The sequence below is a fragment of the Chroicocephalus ridibundus genome, unplaced genomic scaffold (assembly GCF_963924245.1).
Source record: "Chroicocephalus ridibundus unplaced genomic scaffold, bChrRid1.1 SCAFFOLD_85, whole genome shotgun sequence".
In the NCBI taxonomy this organism is placed as follows: domain Eukaryota; kingdom Metazoa; phylum Chordata; class Aves; order Charadriiformes; family Laridae; genus Chroicocephalus; species Chroicocephalus ridibundus.
In genome coordinates, this window is record NW_026961476.1 from 672077 (window position 1) to 689341 (window position 17265).

The 17265-nt window shown below is 43.7% G+C and overlaps 1 protein-coding gene across 1 annotated transcript; it reads right to left on the reverse strand.

The window, feature by feature from the left end:
- Nucleotides 1-615: 615 nt before the first annotated feature.
- LOC134509440 (E3 ubiquitin-protein ligase RBBP6-like) lies at nucleotides 616-16984 on the reverse strand. The gene is given in 14 exon segments (XM_063321977.1): nucleotides 616-752; nucleotides 755-898; nucleotides 901-2027; nucleotides 5216-5241; nucleotides 5734-5829; nucleotides 6272-6375; nucleotides 7137-7318; nucleotides 7589-7728; nucleotides 8554-8650; nucleotides 8768-8856; nucleotides 10995-11039; nucleotides 14725-14761; nucleotides 15834-15933; nucleotides 16819-16984. Coding segments are annotated over 14 exon segments (2490 nt in total).
- Between the last annotated feature and the right edge of the window lie 281 nt (nucleotides 16985-17265).

The window sequence follows — 17265 nt, forward strand, 5'->3', positions numbered from 1 at the left end:
AAATGTTCACTTCTATAAAGCTCTGAAGTAAAAATCCAGCTGCAATATTTTAAGGGCAGCACAGTCTCCTCCATGCCATTATTTGCCATGCCTGAATTCGTTTACATTTTAACAAAATTTGATACAGACTTAAGAATTCAGTCATTTTTTCATTAGCTGTCATTCCATGTAGTGACAGATTTCACTTTTTGGTCATCCTTCTCTTCGCTCTTCTTCGATTTTTTTCTTCTTGTGTTTGTGTTTTTGGCTCTCTGCGAATTCTGTTTCGTTTCCAATGTGTTTCTTACGCTGCTTGTGTTTCTTATGCTTCTTGTGCTTTTTATTCTCTTTTTTCCTTTTCTTTTTCTTGCTGTCTTGACTCTCTCCTGAGCTGGCACTGCCGCTGTGGCTTCGAGTCCAACTCTCAGAAGGGCTTTGACTGTGGCTGCGGCTAACGCTAGGACCGCTTTGACTTTGGCTTTGGCTTGCATCAGGCTGGTCAACTGCAGGAGGTTGCCGCTGTATCCTCTTTTGCCTTAGCAACAGCCTTGTCTTTTGGTTCTTTAGGACTTTTTTCTGCAGCGTCCTCATCTTTTGCAGACACAGTACTTCAACAGACGTCTTCAGCAGGGGCTGTTACGTCATTATTATACAGCTCCGTGGTCTTAATGACAAAACACAGTAATGTTCCTTATCAAAAATTTTATCTACTTTTCTTTTTCTTTTTTCTGGTTTTGCATCAGAAGGTTTGCTTTTTTCAGCAGGTTTTTTGACTTATGCTCTTTGCTGGAGGGCTTGTCCGACTTGGTTTCTTTTGGATGGTCTTTCTTGGCCTTTTCCTCCTTGGCTGGCCTGGTTTCTGGGTGATCTTTTGTCACTTTTGGGTGAACTTTCCATGGGGTAACAAGAGCCTTCTCGTTGTCTTTGGCAACTCCTCCTTCACTTTTTTCACAGGAGGTTCCTGTGAAATACTGAGAGATTCTTCACGATCGGTGTCCACCTTCCCTTGGGAACCTTTAGCTTTTTTGTCTTTCTTGGGAGGCACCGCCACTTCTACTTTCATCTTCGCCTTGTCCTTCTCTTCTTTCTCCTTTTCAGACACCAATTGGAAAGCAATAGAATCTGCTTCCATAGGCTCATCTCGGACAGGGGTGGCATCATCTCTGCTTGGGAGCGTGAACAGAGAGTCTGTTTTAATGTCTTCTGCTGTTACTGGCTCTCTGTGTTTTCTTGCACCTTCTAAAAACTCAGCATTGGGAAATCCTTTATTCTCATCCCCTTTTCTTCTCTTCCGGTGTTTTTTACATTCATTTCCTTTGCCATCTTCCAGTGGATATTCCATGTCCTTCTCATTTGGTTTTGGTGGATCTTTCATGCCGTGGCGCTCTCTTCCAGAAGGTTTTTCAGGGTCATTTCCATCTCTATTACGACTTCTGTGGCTTTGCCCACCAGGATAGTCTTCCCTGCGTCCCCGAGCGTATGGCAAATTCTCTCGTCCAGTCCCAGGTGGACCAAACCTATCTGGAGAAGTGTTCTCTCTATTTACTGGTGGTCGAGGTTGAGCGCCAACAGCAAAGCCCTTGTAAAACTTTTCGTACCATTCTCTATAGTTCCTTTCCCATTCTCTGGGTCTCTCCTTTTCAAATGGATCTCTGAGGTCAACAGATCTGCCATGGTAAGCTTTCATATTATACGGGGGAACTTCTCTGTATCTGTTAAAGTACTGCTTTTCTCCATCCCCTTGAGGTATAGTCCATTTAGTGGGAGACCGGCCTCTAAACGCTGGAGACCTTGACGGTGGATGGTGTCTTCTGTATGGGGGTGACCGTGACTTTGAATGGTGATCACCGTGTGACCTTGACCTAGAGCGATAGTTACGACTCTTCTCTTTGCCTCTTCTTGGATAGGGTGGTGATCGCGAGAAGGAACGAGAACGGGAACGACTAAATGATCGAGAGTTGGAGCAAGGGCGGGAAGAACCTGATCTTGACTTGGAGTGGGTATACGAACTCCTGGAGGAAAATGAAGCACTAGAGGGAGACTTAGACCTTAGAAAAAAAAACAACACAAAACCCATAAATTAAGTTAATTCAAAACAGTCACTCTCCCGTTTTTTTTTTCCTCCCAAAATATACTTGTTTGGGTTGTTTTTTCCCCCTCTCCATATGCTTATGTCAAAGCTGCGTTCAGCTGCTGACATAACGCTACTGCAAATTGAAGACCGTGATAACATGTAAAAATTTCTGCTTACAAGAGAGAACACCTGCTGCTTTGATAGCGCAAAAGCATAGAGGAAGGGTAAGTTTATATCCACCATTTCTGTCACATGAACTACCACAGCTATGGATTGATTGAAGGTGGCGTATACTGGCTTCTGCTGGTACGTGAACGCACACGTGTTTCACTACTCAGCCACGACACGCAGTGCTAATCCTTTTTGGTGCAGTAAGATGCAAAAAGAGCAAGTCTTAATGGCTACAGTGCACTATCAAGAAGACAGTAAAGCTCAATTTTAAAATGCTTGCTTATTCGATTTAACTTCACTACTTATTTGGCAATTTGTACAAGATGCAAAATACGGATTGTACGGCAATCCTACATACAGGGCACTTATAGCCAGATGTCCTAGCAAAATTTTGCACATAATAGCTCTAACCAAGGATAGTGACGGCTTCTGAACTCAGCCTCTAGGTCTATGACCCATTGCCATTACTCTAGGAAAGATACCGGCAGCGTTACTAATAGAGCTGTTCAGACTCCTGCCCACGTGATTTTTGGGGATAGAAGATGTCAGCTACCCTGATCTTTTTCTTCACTAGGTTTGCTTTTATTATTTTTTAAAGAACCATTTCACATTATTCCACGTGTGTTCATTAGCATCATTCCTCCCCTCAAAGTCCTTCACCCATTCAAGATTTCCTTACACGCAAGTCGTATCTTTCAATTCCTAAGAAAAGTTTAACAGTGTCAACAAAATACTAGCCAAAGCCACCAGTTTCCAGTGGTGGAGGATACAAGGGAGGTGGAGGCACAGGCACAAAGACTGGTGTTGATGCTGGTAGTGTTGGGGCTTGAATCCTCCTTTGGGTGCATTCACAGTGTGGGTGTCCTCGATTTGAACTTCTAAAGAAACCCCAAGATGCGTGTCACCATTTGTAATACTCTGCCCTGATTTTAAAGAGCAAAGAGAACGAAGCGGGAGCATGGTGGCGAGCACTTCTTGTTCTCAACTTAAGCATTTTTCTCCCTGCTTTCTGTTCATTTGAGACTACACTCATTTCTTGATCTTCATACTTGCCCTCCACATCCTCACTCCCGGCAGGTCCCTCAGTCTTCTCTCCTGATACTCAGCTTTGCGACTGTGCGTGGAGGCTGCCCGTGCTTAAAAGAGACTCCCATCTCCCATGTGCTGAGTGTCCACCGCTCCTCTGCCACTCCTTGATACACGTAATACTTCCCATGTTGTTGATGACGTATTTGGCCTGTTCTTGTCCCTGAATTATTATTTTCTTGCTTACTGAATTAAGATTTCAGACAGTCTGTGGGATGGATCCTGGTTTCTGTTATTTATTTATCCTAAGATTTTATAAACACGATGCACCCTTACAATCTACCTAGAACAAATTTATACCAAAAGGAAGGACTAGCTTGACACTGTGATAATAGATAAGACGGGCTCCTCTCTCTCCATCTGAGAGAAAGCAGCTTGGCTATTGGACATGACTACATTGAAGAAATTCAAAATTGTCAGAAAATAACAGCACTGACTTTTCCAATCATGTGCTCAATCAGTATCAACTAAGTTGTCAAAAAAAAAAACCAGAATGTTGGAGTCTGGTTTCTATTGGGAAATCAATTTTTTCAGCTCCGTTCAGCCAGCAATCAAAAGGGTGGCTTTCCATCCGATCCTTTGATTCTATTTCATTTTTATATGGAACTATAGCATCCTAAAAAACTGTTCATTTTTCAGAGTCCTCTTTTCAATCATGTACCGGGTTTTTATGTTAAATAATCTCACCGCAAGCACTGACTCCCTCTGTCAAAGCCAATTCAAATTAAGTCATTTAAAAATTAATTACCACTTGTATTCTCCACAGCTATCTGTGCATACTTTCTTCATTGTAAATCAGCTGTTGTATAAGTTAGGTGTTATGGCCTCGTTACAAGCAGTAATATATTGAATTGCTGTGGAATACTTACAGTTCCCAGCCTGGTCTGCCACCTGCTGAGCGAGGTGTCCTGGCTCTCGTTGGATGACCTTTTGGAGTCGGGAGAGGAAAAAGAGAAAAATCCCATTCAGTGTATCTGAAGGTAATTTTTTAAAGAAATTCTGAAGTTATAGTCACGTACCAGTCGTGGGCACTGATTGTCCTTGGGGGCCCAGACGACTCGGTAATGCTGGTTGTCTTCGTACAGGAACCTGACAGGCCTTGTGAGTAAATGCAAACGGTTGGAAAATAAGCTCCACTAAATGCAAGAATCACTGCATATGTTGAAATACAACTTACCTTCTCTTTCGACAAACTGCTGACTGACAGTGAGGGAGATGCAGAAGGTTCAGCAGCAGTCACCAGAGCAGCAGGAGGTATAACGCTAGCGGCATTGCTACAAAAAAACCCCAAATTTTTATTGTTCAAGCAGTCTTTTGAAGTGCTACTTGAAACGGAAAGTCCAAGATGAGAAAAGGCTGACTACTGTAAATGGACAAAAAAATTTACAAAATAATCTTCATGAGATTTACAGAAGTCAACTTGGCCAATTCCAAATGAAGCGCTGTCGAGAAGTCCATGTGGACTGCTGGCAGTTAAAGAGAAAGCTCACTGGAAACATATTTTATTAAGGTAGCTGCACATGAAAGGATTAGAGTACGTTTAACCCCCAGAGAGAGCCTCAGTTGTGGAAGACGGAAGCACTGCAATTCTATTAGGAAATGTTTCTGTGCTACTTCAGGGGCTGCCTTAGAGGTTCTTTTGGATTGCAGTCCTTTGTATTCAGCGGTACGGCTGAGCCTGACACTCTTCTGGACAGAGTGGCTGTTTGCATCCAAGGCACAAAGTCAAAGGATGTAAGCCCTAAACAATAGAACAGGTTTTTCACATATTTTCCTATGACTTCATGGGTTGCACACTTAGACGATCATGTTTGTAAATACTTCACATTTACAGTGGTTCAGTGTTTATTATCCAATCTGTATGTGTCGCTGACTGCGCTGTGTGTTACTGAGGATGGCTCTGACTTATCATAAGATTGATGGTAGAAATACTGCAGAAAGAAGTAATGTGAAAACACTTGGCCTATTTTACCCACAATTGTGCTTTTACACTTTCCATGAAAATATTATTTCCTCAGTACTAAAGAGAAATTAACGCACTCAAGAAGGTTTGCCATAACAAAATGGTTTCTTTAGGAATTGCTAGCCACTTCAAATGAAAGGGCTCCTGGGGAAAAAGCGCTCCTCTCTCCGGGTAAGCCTGTACGGAATGACTGATAAGGGAAGCAAACAAGCAATACTTGTGAGAACGTTCTTGCAGGAGGCACACTTCCGACTTATCAAAGTGTCCTCATTCAAAGCGAGGACTTTCACAAAACAGAACTTCCGCAGTTATCTGGAACTGCCTCTAATGAGACATAAATCGCTGGTGGAGAAGCTCAAGAAGAAGAATAATGTGACTTTGGCATCTTGGTGTCTTTTATATTCATGTTGATCTACAGATTTACTTACTGAAAAGGTCCAGGAGGTGCAACAGTCATGAGTGGTGGTGGAGGTGGTGGCGGCTGCTGCTGCTGCTGCTGAATGGTCTGGTGGAGCCCTTTTGTGTAGCCAGTTCCATTGCTGAAGTTGTTCACAGCCTAGAGGCAGAAGAACATTTACCACAAGGTAACATGAAACTTCAGTAGATACATGAACAAAAGCCTCCACAGGGTAAAATTACTTGTGTAATCCCGTAAATGCTATCAATCCTAAAATGAATCAACATACAAATACACGAACACATCGCCTTAAACACTGGTAGTAACAACTGGTAACTCAGAGTACCTGTATTTAAAATACTTCAGTGTTAACACCGAATTTGAAAGTAAGGCAATCATGTTAAACAAAAGCGCGACCTGAATTTGCCCCATTGTCTCCAAAGAGTTGTCAGCTTCTCTAACAACAGATAATGAATTTGAAAAGTAAATATAGCCTGTTTAATTTAGCGGTTTTTGAGGAGATGTAAATTAATATTTTCTTCCCTTTTGGCTTTTTGCAAATAGACTTTTCTTACAGTTTACATAAAAGTCATCCTGTTACCTTGCGTAGGAACTCGTTGGCAATTAAAGCATCAGGGGAAACGTCTGTCTGATGACACGTTGGGCATGTGTGTTCCTCAGATTCCAGCAATGCTGTTCTAATGCCTGTGCGTAATTAGAATCATCAAAGTAGGTTTAGCCAATGTAAGGAAATTCTGGGGGCTCCAATCAATCATAAAAAGACATATATGATTAATGGGGGAATATGGTCTCGAACTGAGAGCACGAAGCTATGAATGTTCAATAGTGTAACACACTTCTAGGATGCAGCAAATAACTGTGCAGTTTTGGTATTTTACTAATGTAGCGTTTGAAGACGGCTGCGTCTGGATGTTTCGACTATTCTTTTTTCCACTCTCTAGTACAGTGAGAAGTCACCACCCTGCAGGTTAATGAATAAAACACAGCTCAAAAGAACATCAGTAGCCTCGAGTTCTGAAGGTTTTAACCAGCTCTCCCGTGGAGAAGAATGTGGATTAAATGCCTAACTATCGGTTTGTGGCAGACCACAGTACGGTTGGCTGTACTGAGCCAACCAGAGTTGGCCATACGATTTTGTGTGAGAGAAGGGGCTGTGAAAAAACCTAAATGTATTCAATATCTAATACTGTAATCACCTGCGCAGCTATGCACTCTCCTCATGCTTGTCCTTCTGCATGTGAAGAGGATTTAACTAGATACGTAAAAAAGGAAAAAAGCTTTCTGTCTTTTTTTTTTTCCTTTATACGAGAAGAGTCCTTTCCTATTCAGCAGATGCTTAAGTATGGAATAGAACTGGTAACAAAGAAATTTTGTCATCTCCTGTTTCTGCTTTCAGAAAATCAGATGTGGTGTTTGGAGTGAACAAACAGGGCAGTAACACTTACATTCGTCACAATAACTGTTTCCACAGCAGGGAATAACGGTTGCATCAGTCATTATCTCTTTACAAATGAGACATAACAACTCATCAGGAATAGGGTCTTCTGAGGAGGAGGAGGAGGAGGAGGAGGACGGCTCCGCTGGTAAGAAGGGAGGCTTCTCCTTCTTTCCTCTAGCATAAGCTTCCCTGGAGGGCGGGGTGGGGAAGGAAAAAGAAAAAAGTTAACGATGGGTACAGGAAAGCTTTTCCAAGCTCTGGAGTTCCAGGGGCGTGAACAGCAGGACCGCCCTATTTTAATACGAGAAATTATCACAGATTTTGAGCTTAACATACAATGACAGTGCTTCCTCCCTCGTGGTTACAGATGCCGGCCAACTTGGCTGCATTGCCACTCAGACATTTACGCATGGTTTCTCTCCTTCACCTTTTGGTCAGTCCAATTAGTTCCATACTTACGCATTATTAATTGGTATTGCATATGTTCCGCTGTTTGTGAGCATAGCACCCTTGGTATTGGGATCTTTCACCTCCGTCATGAAAGAGCTTGGAATTCCCGTGCTCTTCTTAATTCTGGGAACAGGCTTAAAATTTTTGTCCTGTTCAGAAAAGAAATGCAGACATAGCTCATCTTAAGACCCACACTTAAAATGACACTTTGATGATTAATTTAAGCAGCAAAAGCCCTTAGTCCTCTCCTTTTACCTAGCCTAAGGGTTACTCAACTAAAATACTTATTTTGCTACGGGAATATAGCCAGGATGTTTCAAAGACTTGAGCAGCATTTTGAACTCCGTGGACATTCTTTTGCTTAACTTCAGCTTCCGCAAGGATTACGTATTGCTTAGCTCACCATCCACCCGGAGAAGAGGCACAAACCCGCTCCTCCTCCACAGCGCAATTCAGAGGGAGAGCCCAATTCAGGGCTCTGAACCAGTCACTGGAGAAACTTAAGTTCACCGTCGATACGTACGAAGGTTGCATATGCATTCAGTGACTAACATTACACGGCATGAATACTCAACCAGAGACTCGTGTAATTAAAACACGCAAATATTCAGTTGGTGGGGTCAAGAGAAACACCTTCCTTTTATGTGGAATTCTAAAAGCTGAGAACTGACATTAAAAAACGTTAAAACCAGGAAGATTTTCAATAGTATTGAAATATATAAAAATACGCATGACAGCTCACAGAGAAAGATCTATGGACGTACTGAATATCTACGACCAAGAAAAAAGAACATTTTAAGTTTTAAATTCCAGGGTTCCCTTGAATTTTGAAGGGTTTTGCAACATTGCCCTATAACCCCTGTATTTCACCCCAAGAGAAAGAATTCCTAATCTGAGTGTTCATGTATTTGTTACGTAACTGCCACGTGAAAAATGAAAAGCGAAGTCACAGCAGAAGTCCCCCGCAGTCTTACCCCATTCGTTGGGCGGTTCTTTATGTAGTGGCCAGGTTTTCCGCAACGAAAGCATATATAGGATGGTGGAGGTGTATCCCAGGGTTTGGTCACGTAACTAAAAGTTTTTGAGAAAAGAAGAAAAAGGTATGCATGTGTCTCTCTTGTTCAAACAAATATCTCCACAATTTTTCCAGAATCTTCAAAGAACAGATTTGACATTATCGACACTTACTTGATTGGATCGTATTCACGGCAAGACTGTATCATCATAGCTTTTATTTTGTCTTCTTCGGAAGCATTGGCTTCAGCCAGATTGTCGGTCTGTTTAACAGGTAAGCATTTGACACACGCGTTAGAAACACATTTGCGCCCACACAGCCAGAGACGACACCACTCACCCCATCCTGTAAAGAGCAGCACAACGCTAGCTGGGGCTGCATGAGAACAGCTGCTTATAGAAAATACTGTTGTCCTGAAGATGTTCTGGGGAGTCCTTACGCCACCACATGACGTTGATGTGCCCGTTAACCTCCTGGAAAAGAGCATTCTTGGGCACTCAAAACCTTGGGTTCTGTTTGCACCTCACATAAAGACTTGTGTAACCCCTCCAGTTTTCTTCCAAGCGGACTGAAGCCATGTGTAGAAAAAATTATGCTATGCAGTACTCTTCAACTGATTTTTAAGCTCCAGACTATTGGAAGGAGGAGATATCCACTGTACGTTTAATGAAGAAAGATGTATGCAATAATCGCTATTTACACTTTGCAGCGTTAAAAGGACACTCAACTCAAGAGTCGGGGAAGCTGTTTCTGCTCGCTGAAATTCAGCTCCAGACACAGAAGCGTTAAAAGGAATCAAGCTTTTTATAATCCCTCAGCAAGACAAAAGACTCTTTGCAGTAGAAGTTTGACCATCATGTGCTCTTGGCAGTCCAAACCGCGTGTTCTCCCCCTACTAACTTCTTCATATTAAGTGATTTAACTACAGTAAGCAAAACCTGCAGGTCTTTTCCAGTTGACTGTGTCCTTTTAACGTACAAATTGTAATATAAGCCTTGTGCAGCACTAGATCCTCAAATTATTGAAGCCCGCTGGATTTATTTAAGCAGCATTTCTTAAAACGTTTTTATTAGACACAAGTGCAGTTACAAGCAGGGTCTAAGGGAGTAACTGTCAATGATTTGGACCTTCAGGTACCCATCCTTCAGATCAGCCACTCATGGGTTTGGTTTTATATGCATTCATTGACAAAAGCAACAAACTAGTTTCTACATTTTATTAATTGGTTGTTTCTTAGATGTAGTTTTTTCTCAACAGTAACATAATGCAGATGGACATCTCTGAAGTCATTTCCGTTAACGTTTACAGAAAACTTTACAGATGCTTGACTCACGTGTTGGAACCCAAACGGTTTACAAAGCACGTCCAAAACCCACAAAACATTACTAGGAATAGACCAAAATTGAAATACAGCATTTAATACATCGTAGTAACAAACCAGAAGACTGATAACACATTGCCTCCATGCTAAGCCAGTCTGCACTAAAGAGGTTAGAGAAAGTAACAGGTTTGAGCTGCCGTATTTTTCTGAAATACTTAAATTGTCTCAAAAGCTTAAACATGTACCCCACTTGGACAGTTTTTCACAGTTTAAAGTAAAACTTCACGTGAGGTTACAGATTTCACAAGGTGCAATCGCTAGAGCTTTCCCAGACAAAGTTACGCATTGTTGAGCAAAAAATGCAAACAGTTCCAGAGCAAAACACAGTATTACAACGGTTTCAGGAGGTCACAGCTGCTAATATGCCACACATACACATTGGTATATTCCGATAAACGATGAGGTACGTTTTCAGAATTTACACAGTCGGTGTGCAAACAAATTAGTCTGTGTTGTTCACAAGACAAATTTTGTGTTGTGAATTTATGAAGTTGTGCAACTCTCAAAGAATGGATCTGTAACTGTAATGACTGGCAATTGAGAAATAGCCGTGCAAGTGTCCGTGTTACAGTATTTTGGCTGGGGCAAAGCCCCCTGAAATGTCCATAACTTGCAGCCAGTTCCATTCTTCTGTAAAAAATGTTTTCGTTTCCAACGCAAAATTAATGAGACATGTGAAAAATGGTAAACAGCGTCTGAAGGGCTTCTTTTTTGTGTCTTGAAGATGAGTAATCCTGCAACGTTATGTTGAGGCTGATAAGGTACTCCCCTTCTCTCTGCCCAAACTGGGAACTGCTCTTTACAGGATAGTATCGAAACACACATGCATTTTAAAGTTAAAATAAATACTTTAAATTATTAAAAATTAAATTTAAGTTTTGTTCACATTACAACAGCTATCCAGCTATAGACCACAGCATAAGATTTAAAAATATAAAGCAAACACTTTTTTTTGAGGGGGTAAGTATTTGACAAGATTTTATATATATATATATATATATATATATATATATTTTTACCTTCACAAGCTGGGCCAGAGAAAGAGGTGCAGGAGAGTCATCAATCTGTTCACAAAAAATGAGACACATATTCAAGTTCCACAATCAAAACACAGCGATAGTCAACCTCTACTCTAGGCTGAGAGCAGCACTATATCCTCTGAGCGACACTGAAAGAGGCGTTTCAAACCCGGTGTAATTTGTCTTTGGACAAAACAAAGTCCAAAACTATGAGGGCTTAGGAGTGCCCGTGTGGTTAATGAGAAGAAACTAAATGAATCAAACCCGCTTGAGATCAGCTGCTTGCTCCCGAATATCTCAGAGAGGGACCCTTGTCAAATGCTCACAACTGCTTAAAAGTCGAAGAGGTAAGGCGGCTGTCAATTTTCATCTGAAAAGGTTTTTAAAAAAATATTTATTTGAGAAGGACTCATCACTGCGGGAAACTTGCCTTCAGTGTAGTTTGTAAACTAATGGTTAATTTCACATCATTGATAAAAGCACGTGATTACACTTCTAGGAACAGAGTACAGCTGCCTGTCAGAATAAAGCACCGGCACATCGGCCCTGGAACAGGAACTCTGCCCCTCCGCTCAAGAAGGTTAAAAATGCCACGCTTGCCATACCCCACCAAGCCCAAACAAAAACAGCAATCCAAACCATCAGCCAATAAAAAAGAATAAGCTGCTCAAATTACTGAAATGAAGGTGTTCACCACGACAGAGATCCTTGCAGTCACTGGCACAGCCACACTAAAAGGATCCCCTTCCTCGCTTTGGCTGCAGTAACAGCAGGAGGCAGCACACATTTGCAAGCGGGCAATGACAGCTAACGTAAGAGCAAGGCGATGAAGAAATAGCCAAAGAATAAGCTTTTGTGCATCCTTTTTCAAAAAGTCTTAACTAATTTTACGTTTCCCGCTCTATGGTACAACAATAATTGGCAAACTTCCCAGTGATTTATTCCTACCACACTAAGATCCAGGTTCTGCTTTGAAATACATACAGAAACCTGTGTATTTCAAACAAAACAAAACAAAATCCCCACACTTTTGACCAAGACCTGAGGTAGATTTCAGACTAAAGCTAATTGTGTCTCCAACACTAGAAGCACCTGAGGCTGCGCTGATTTACAGTGAGAGAGAGGACATGTAAAGAGCAATGCAAGGCTTCTGCCCTCCCTCCTTTTGTTTTTTGGTGGCTTTTTTGAGACACCTCTGTTGGCTGGTGGTAAGATGCCACTTAGAAATATAACGCAGACATGGCAGGGAACACACGAGCCTAAAAGAATGGGAACTTTATTTATGAGCATGTGACTTGTGTTTATACACATGCTAGCAAGCAACGAGAAAAATAATGCTTTTCAAGAAATAAAAACCCATCTGAATCAGATCAAATACTATAAATGTGGCTTACATAAATTTGACTGGGTCAGTTAAACTAACTCCAACCCAACTGATCAGATCCAGTGATCCAGGGTTAGTGTAATGCCTCACACCATTCTAGTGAAGAAATAAAGATGAAAAATTAAACGCTCCACACAGTAAGTTTTATACTACAAGGACTATTTTGAAACACACAGTTTCACACAGTATTCAAGCCAAGTGCCAAATCCTCAAATGCTCAGTGCTGCTCCGCGGGCAGGGATCATCTCCCAGGGCTCCAGCCTGGAAAGGGGCAGCGGAGGCACCAGCTCAGGCTGCGGGCAGCACCTGCCTGCTCCCGGCGAGCATCCCTCCGGCACCAGCCCAGGGACCCTGGGGTCCCCGGGGGATGTGTCCCCCGGTGCAGGGAGGCCCGATCCCAGCAGGGCATGAGCAGCCCAGAAAGGCTTCTCCCAGCCCCTGGCCTTGCAGGGGTGGGGGGAGAGGGTGAGCCGAGCTCCCAGCCCCCCGAGCTCCCCAGAGCAGGGTGCCCACCCCACTCCATCCCCGCGGTGCCTGCTCCAGCCTGCCCGGGCGGTGGGGGTGCCCACCTCCCTGGAGTGGGGCCCTACCTCTGGCAGCATAAGTGTCCCCTCCTTTAGGGCTTTCATGATAACTCCTTAATGTCAGCACACGCAGAGAGGTGTCGGGAGAAGGGAAGGGCTGGGTTTGTTGTTTGAGGTGTCAGGAGCAGGGGAAAATGGCTGCGTGGAGAGCAGGGGAGCAGTGCTGTGTTGTGCCCGTCGCCAGGCACCCGCAGTTGCAGCTGGAACACAGGCCATGGCAACGGGAGCGCAGTGGGGACGGGGACAAGCCCCCTTAAAGCAGGGGTAGCTCAATACATACATACCCCCCAAAGTCAATAATCCCAACACATTAGACTTCCTTCCTGTCTTAAGCGCTTCTTCCTAACCATGCCGTCACTTAACAAGTGGGTTTGCCCAGAGCACTGCAGACTGTCTTTGGGACGCTGGGGCAAGTGCAGCACGTCCTTCCGAAGAAGTCTGGATGTACTGACATGCCAAGGAAAAACCCAGCCCGTCCTCATGTACAAGTGCTAGCCCAGGCTCCAGGCGGCACCTTCTGGGCCTTTGAGCCACCGACCCCTCACCATCCTCCATTCCTTACCGTCTCACCACACAACAGCTCTTGCGGGTTAGTAGATGAGCAGCCAGAACAGAAGCCCAAGGGCAAAACCCCAGAGGAAACGCAGCTACAATTCTGAAAAGCAATCAACAGGTCCCAGTGACACCAAGGGGGTCGCTGCAGTCTACGGGCAGGGCTGGAACTTGTACTTCTGGTGGCATTTGTTCCAAGGCAGCTCCTACAGAGCAGACAGCCCTGCTGGGACAGGAGATGCCCTCTGCGTTGCCTCTGAGGATGGTGGGACCCTTGGAGGTTTCCTTGAGGTACACATTGAGCTTTACCCACAAATGCACCGGGCTATAACCTTGTGCCAGAATTTGTACACTGGGGTTTAGATATTTTCATTTGGAGACAAACTGCTTCATCAGATAAAGTGGAAAGATAAATGCAGAACTTCAGAATACCACTTTCTGTAGCAAGGATATGTAAATTCACGTCAACCTGTTAAAGACACTGAGGTACTCAGAGGGGCCCAAACAGTATCACTTCAATTGTACAGTTTTTAGGAACAAATGCCCAAGTATTTAAGGACATGAAAAGGAATCAGAACTGTCCTCAAAACCTATGGGATATGTTGGGTTCGGTATTTGTTGAGCCCCTGAGTCACAAGTAAGAAACAGTACCAAGTTTAGCAATAATGGTTTCTCAGTCGTTTTTGAAAACATTTTCAAAAAGCATTAGGCAAAAAAGTACTTAAAAACAGAAGCTAAGTGATACAATGTGAAAATGAAAAAACCACAAAACTCTCTAAACAATTTTTATTGCAAGAAACAAAAACCCCACACCCCCATACAAGCATACATATTGGCTAGCTATAGACAGACAGATGTAGCACATCAGTGTGCAAACCTTGAACCGGCGTGATCTAAAAACCATCATATATCACCTGTTCAACACAAAGTCATACAGGAAATAGCCCAGCGTGTTCAATATGAAATACAATGCGTTACGAGGCACAAATACCAATATTCACATTCGAACTGCGCAAGCGATGGCATTACTCAGTCTTTACTATGCTGAATTAAATACACTGCAATTGCAATATATACAGTGTTTTACTGGAAAATATATGAAGTTAATGTTTGCAAAATTAACACAAGGCTATTTGTTTAGAATTTCCTTAGAATTTCTTGTTTAGAATTAAAGGTGTTGAAAAAAGGGTGAGATTGTGTTTTTACATACTGCTTTTGATGTTCCACTCACCGGCTCAGTTCCGCTTCTAGAAGAAATAAAGGTGATCAGAACTTAAAATAAAGCACTTGTACCAAACATAAAGCAGTGAAAACAGATTACAAAACCTGAACATCAAGACATTATGTTCTAAATAATCTAGTGAGTATGGGAATTCATTTGCATACATAAACTGTTCCCTCTTGGTACGCTCCGTGCAACTAATAAAACCCTCCAAAGTCACGTTTCTACTTAATCACAATTTATTTGGCCATACAATGGTTTCTTCATTTATTTACCCCAAAGAACATACTACAAGGCACGTAACGCATGTTTGAAGGCCTCTCCACCGTTACAGCACACTTTCATCATTCCCAAACATCAGCCCCTCTACCAGTGGTTTCTGCCATGTGTCCAGCTGAAGGAACAGAAAGCTCACCTGCCTGGTTAATTGTCAACCAATTAGCACAGCAGTGCTGGTCTGTCCTTATCCCCACGTACGGGTGTCTATTTGACCTTCGATGCCAACAGCATCTATCCTCTCATTTTGGGGCAGCATGACAATACCCGGGGAGGGTGCCATCCAGCCAGAAACGGAGGATGCATTGGCAAGGCAGCACTAAGCACACATATTTCAATACATAAGTTCACCCCCAAAGCAAGGCCATGTTTATAAGCACAAGGCTGCCGTGTCCAGAATTACGAGGGAGTGCCTGAAGGCATCTCCTCTGAGATGGAAACAAATTATGAGTTTACACTACAATGGCTATCCGTCGTTCCTATGAAAGCAATAAAAGCAAACGCATATAATACGGGATCTCTCCACAGAGAGGAAACAGGATCTACAATTTGGGTCTCAGAAGAGCCAACCCCAAGAACAAACCCAGTAGGATCCTCTTAAAAGTTACCGTTGATGGAGTTGGAACCCCATCTCCCAGCAGGCCTAAAAATGTCAGCCTACTTCAGGACAGGTACAGTAACATCTGCCCCACGACGACAAACACTTACTGCAGCTTTAACGAGAGAGATACAATCGGAATGCCTCTGTAAACTAATATCCACTTAAAAAGTTCACACGTGGAAACCCCTAACAAAGAAGTCAATGCTTTATGGACACTCACGCAGCAGATGTTTTGCCGGCAGCTTTAACTCCTCCAACAGGGATTCTTCTAACAATTACCGACGAGTTCTTAGCAATCAGGGCATTGTCATCTGTGTATTCTGTAACAACATAAACACAGAAAAAAAATCAGCCAATTTGTAAGAATGCATATTAATTTGTAATTACATAGCACTCCAGAGGATCCTCTTACAGATATAAATGCAAAATTCTATGTGTAACAGCGCGCTGTTATCGTCTCAACATACTAACAGGACTTTTCAAGAAGCAGATACTTCTTCATTGAGTTGTGATTACATATGGAAACAAAGAAACACACTTTGTAAAAATGGTATTACGTAAATTACAGTAATACTTTGTGGGGTAATATATTTATGAGCATCAATTTTTCACCTAAAACTTTGCTTTCGGTTTCCCAACTGACATAACAGAATCTCCGTGTTTGGCCCATTTCAAAACATTTTTTCTCCTGGTGATAATAACTGGGCCCATCACAGTTTATTGCCATCTAACATTCTGGTTTTAAGGCTCTGCTTTACACAGACCCAGCCGCTACAGAAGTGACATCAGCCAGGCAGCCATTCAGCCTGCTGGCATTTGTCAGGATGGAAGTTCATTAGCAACCGAAGACAAATTCAGAGACCCTTCTGCAGCAAAGCCCTTAAAGCAAATTAAACCTTTTTCAAAAGCTCTTCACAATTTTATTCAACACTACGAGGAAAATCCAGGACTTCTGAAATGCATCTCTACCTACTCTGCGAGGCCCCCAGCACAAGTCACAGCTCCCGGTGGCGGCCGAATCTCATCATGGCTTCCCGCCCCGTTTCATCCCCGCCCCGCATCCCTGCCGGTGCCCCCCACGCCCATGACACGGACCCCGGGTGGACTCGGGCCATGTGGGGCGACCTGCGGAGAGCCCCGCATGGCTCCCGCAGGCCGCCCCCACCACGGGGGGTCCCCGAGGCCCCGTGCTGCGCCCCACGCACCTGCTCCGGTCTGGGCGTTGCTGATCTGCAAGTCGCTGGTGGCCCCCTTCAGCTTCTCGTGGGCCATGATCTGGCGCTTGAGGTCCCGCAGGCAGATGTTCACGCCGCTGAAGATGACGCTGTCGTACGCCAGCTTGGAGGCAAACTTGTAGTGGACGCACGACATGTTTGTGGCCAGGTGGTCCAGGGGCCACGGCGTCCACAGCGGTGCAAAGTGTGGCGGCCTCTGTGCTGGGTTGGGCTCACGGCAGCGCAGGGAAGGGCTCGCCGAGGGGCCGGGGAAAGCAGTGCTGGCTGAGCCCTGCTCCCTCTCTCGCACACAGTGTTGCCAGGCCTGGCCAGTCACTATGGCCACTGGGCAACGGCCCACTGCCCCCCTGCCATGCCTCAGGGGACCCAGCGCATCGTGACAAAAGGGCTGTCACTGCCCCTGGCTGCTGGTGTACC